At 70.9% G+C, this 3,474-nt stretch overlaps 1 protein-coding gene across 1 annotated transcript; it reads left to right on the top strand.

Moving 5' to 3' along the window:
* Positions 1-43: 43 nt before the first annotated feature.
* On the top strand, positions 44-2,392 carry MNEG_15300 (hypothetical protein; the record flags this gene model as incomplete). The annotated part of the gene is made up of 5 exons (XM_014036229.1): positions 44-1,096; positions 1,311-1,406; positions 1,579-1,710; positions 2,149-2,261; positions 2,389-2,392. Coding segments are annotated over 5 exons (1,398 nt in total), but the record flags the coding sequence as incomplete, so codon positions are not given.
* Positions 2,393-3,474: the final 1,082 nt, after the last annotated feature.

Genomic DNA, 3,474 nt, shown 5'->3' with positions numbered 1-3,474 from the left:
GCCCGGCGGCGGCGCCGCCGCGCGCCACGTCGGCGGCGGCCAGGCGGCGCTGCTGGATTGGGCCTTGGCGGTCGGCGTGCACCAACTCGTGGGCCGCCCCTGCAGCGGCTTGCTACCGGGCTGGATACACTCGCTGGCCCTCCAGTGCGCGCATGCTGCCGAGGTCTCCGGCCTGCCGCTGCCCGCCGCCGAGGCGCTCGCGCTTGCAGACGCAGTCGGGGACCCAGCCGCGGCACCCGCCGGGCAGCTGAGCGCGGCGCTCGACCTGGTGTGGCGCGCGCGGCTCGCGGCGGCGTGCGTGCTGCTGCAGCCGGCGCCGGCGCGCGGCGCAGACGGGCAGGGCGTGCGATCGCCGCCGCGCCTGCCGTCGCCAGAGGACGCGGAGGCGTGGGCCGAGGTCGTGCGGCGGCGGCTGCCGCCGCTGGGACGCCTGACGGGCCTGGAAGCTGACGAGGCGGCGGTTAAGGCATGCCTGCGCCGCCACGCGGCGGCGCTGCAGCCTGTGACCTCGCTGCACGCATCCGCTGGGTCGTCCGAGCCGCCGCAGGGTTGGCCGCAGGCACCGGGGGCCCTCGCGCCACCGCCCGACGCGGCGTTCAAAATCTGCCTGGCGCGCGCCGACGACGCCGCGGCGGGCGCCGCCGGCGGCGAGGGGCTGCAGCGCGTGGGGTCGCTCGTGCAGTCGCTCCTGTCGTTCCGGCGCCGCGCGAGCGCGGACGCCGGGGCGGGCGGGTCCCCGCTTGCGCGGGGGCCGCGGCCGGCGTCGCCCGCTGGGGATGCCCGGCAGCGGCAGCAGCAGCAGCAGGAGGAGCAGCAGCAGCACGGATTGCTAGGGTTCCCGTGGGACGTGGCCGTGACGGACGCGGGCGACCGAATCCGCAGCGTCGCGGCCGCGCGCGGCGCCGGCTACGCCGTCGGCCCGGCCGCCGCCCTCCGCCGGCCATTTGCGTTCGCGACGCAGCGCGGCGGCATCCGCCGCAGCGAGCTGGCGGCGCCCGCCGGCGAGGCGGCGGCGGCGGCGGCGGCGGCAGCAGCAGCAGCAGCGGGCGACGATTTGCAGCAGGGCGGGTCGCTGCTCTCAGGCCTCATGCAGCAGGTGCAGAGAGGCACAGGCGCCGCCGCGACGCGCGCCGCACTCCACTCGTGCTGAAGCTGCGGCCCCCGATGCGATCAACGGAAGCAACGCATCCATTGTGCTGACCTCTCATCACTGCTAACTGCCACCAGCTGATGCCGGCTAGCGACCGCTCACAACTGCTAATACTTGCCACCACCTGCTGCTAACTGCCGCCAACCGCTGCTAACCGCAGGTGCTCGACCACGTTCGGTGGCCGCCCGACCCCTGGGTCGTGGGGGAGTACCCCAACCGCCGCAGTCACTCCTTTGGCACCGCGGCCCTCTCGCAGGTGCGCAGCAGCTGCCCCAGGCTGACCCGCCTGCCCAACTGCCGCCGTCGCGCATTCATACGACACGCGCCCTGTCGCACCACCTGGCCTGTTTCGTCAGCAGCTGTCGTTTTAAAAATACGACAAAGAAGTCTTACGCGCCCGCGCCCCTCTGTGGGACCACGCCAAACAGGTCACCGCGGCGGCCCTGGCGGCGCACCCCCAGCGGCCGCTGTTTGTCAGCGGCGCGGCCAGCGGGCACATCTACATCTGGCAGTTTGACTCGGATGGCAGCAAGGCGGCCTACGTGCCTGCCACCGCACAGGTGGGGGCGTGCGCGTGAGAAATGACTTCACCCATGCGGCAAAGCTCCATCTTGCTCTTTCACAACAGCACGAGCGCAGACACCCGCTGACTTGGTTTTGGGGGGGGGGATCATCCTTCGAACGGGGGATGGTATATTTTGGGGGGGGGGAGACCCTGAAGGCTGCTGGGATTGTGCGGGATTTTGGGAGGAATCAGATTTGAGTGACGCGGAAGCTGCCGCCTTCTGTGCTGCGGTGCCATGATGAGCCGACGGCTCGCATGGTCACTCACTCGCCCCGCCCCCCCACTGCCTCGCGCCGCCCTGCGCCGCCCTGGCTCCCCCCCGCAAGCATCGCAGCAGCGCTCGCCCCTGTCGCACCCCAGCTGCTGATTAATAAATGACTGTTTTGCTCTCGTCATTCATTATGCATAACGCGCCCCGTCCCGCGCCCCGCAGGCCTCCAAGCGCACCCCCGCGTTCGAGGCCGTCGCGACCCCCCACTGGGGCGCCCCCGCCGCGCTCCGCTTCAGCCGCAGCGGCGCGCGCTTCGGCGCCGTCGGGGACGGCGGGTTGGTCGGGCTGTGGCGGCAGGACTTTATTAGCGCGTCAGACGGGCTGGGGCACGCGGAGTGGGTGGCGCACTGCGTGGCGCGGCATGGGGCGGACATCGACTTCCTCGGGGACACGGGCAGCCAGGTAGGGTGTGTGTGTTGTTGTTTGATGCTGCATGGAACGCTGCCACTGAGGAAGCTCGCATAGATGTGAGCATGAGAGAGAGTGTGTGTGTGTGTGTGTGTTTGTGTTTGTGTGTGTGTGTGTGTGTGTGTGCGCGCGCGCGTGCACTGTGTAAGCGTGTGCGCTGGCTCTGTGTGTGTGTGTGTGTGTGTGTGCGTGTGGGCTGTGTGCGTCTGCGCTGTGTGGGTGGGTGTGTTGGCCGGGGGCTCGCCTCCGCACGGGGGAGGCAGGAGTGCGGGGGCGCCGGCCACGACGGCTTGGCCTGGCGCGGACCGCGCTATGTGTATGTGTGCGCTGCTCCGCATTGAGCCGCGCGCAGACGTTTTGCTCCGAAGCGTGCGGTTTCACGCGCACCGCCGACCGGCCCCGCGACAGCGACAGTCGCCCACTCGCAAGTCGGCACACCTGAGGGCGTCCTCCCTCCAGCAAGGCGCACGCCCACACACGCACGCGCACGCGCGCACACGCGCGCACGCACACACACACACACACACACACACATACACACACACATACACACACACAAATACACACACATACACATTTTCACATCACACATACACACGCGCCTGTCTCTGCCACCAGATTATTGTGGCGGGCCAGGGCGACAAGGGCGGCGTCGTGGCCCTCTGGGACACCCTCGCCCCGCCCTCCTCCGCTTGCGCTGCGGAGGTGCGCCTCAAGGGCCGAGCGACCCCCACACGCGTGGCGCTCCTGCCCTCCTGCGCCGGCGGCCCCGGGCCGGGGGCGCTGCTGATTGTCGGCGACGACTCGGGGGCGGTTACTGCCTTGGACGTACGCATGCTGTCCGAGGGGCGCCAGCTGTGGGCTGCGTCGCCGCACCCGGGCGGCGGCGGGGTCGCCGCGCTGGCCGCGTGGGATGGGGAGGCGTGCGGCCCGCTGACGCCGGCGGCGCGGCGGGCGCCGGCGATGCGGCTATCGGATGTCGTCGTTTCTGGGGGGCGGGATGGCAGCATCGTCGCCATCAACGTACACAGCGGCAGCAGCGTGCAGGTGCTGGAGCGCGCGCACTATACAGAGCGCCGC

Source organism: Monoraphidium neglectum (genome assembly GCF_000611645.1).
Source record: "Monoraphidium neglectum strain SAG 48.87 unplaced genomic scaffold scaffold05206, whole genome shotgun sequence".
NCBI lineage: Eukaryota > Viridiplantae > Chlorophyta > Chlorophyceae > Sphaeropleales > Selenastraceae > Monoraphidium > Monoraphidium neglectum.
This window is presented reverse-complemented; position numbering and strand designations above follow the sequence as displayed.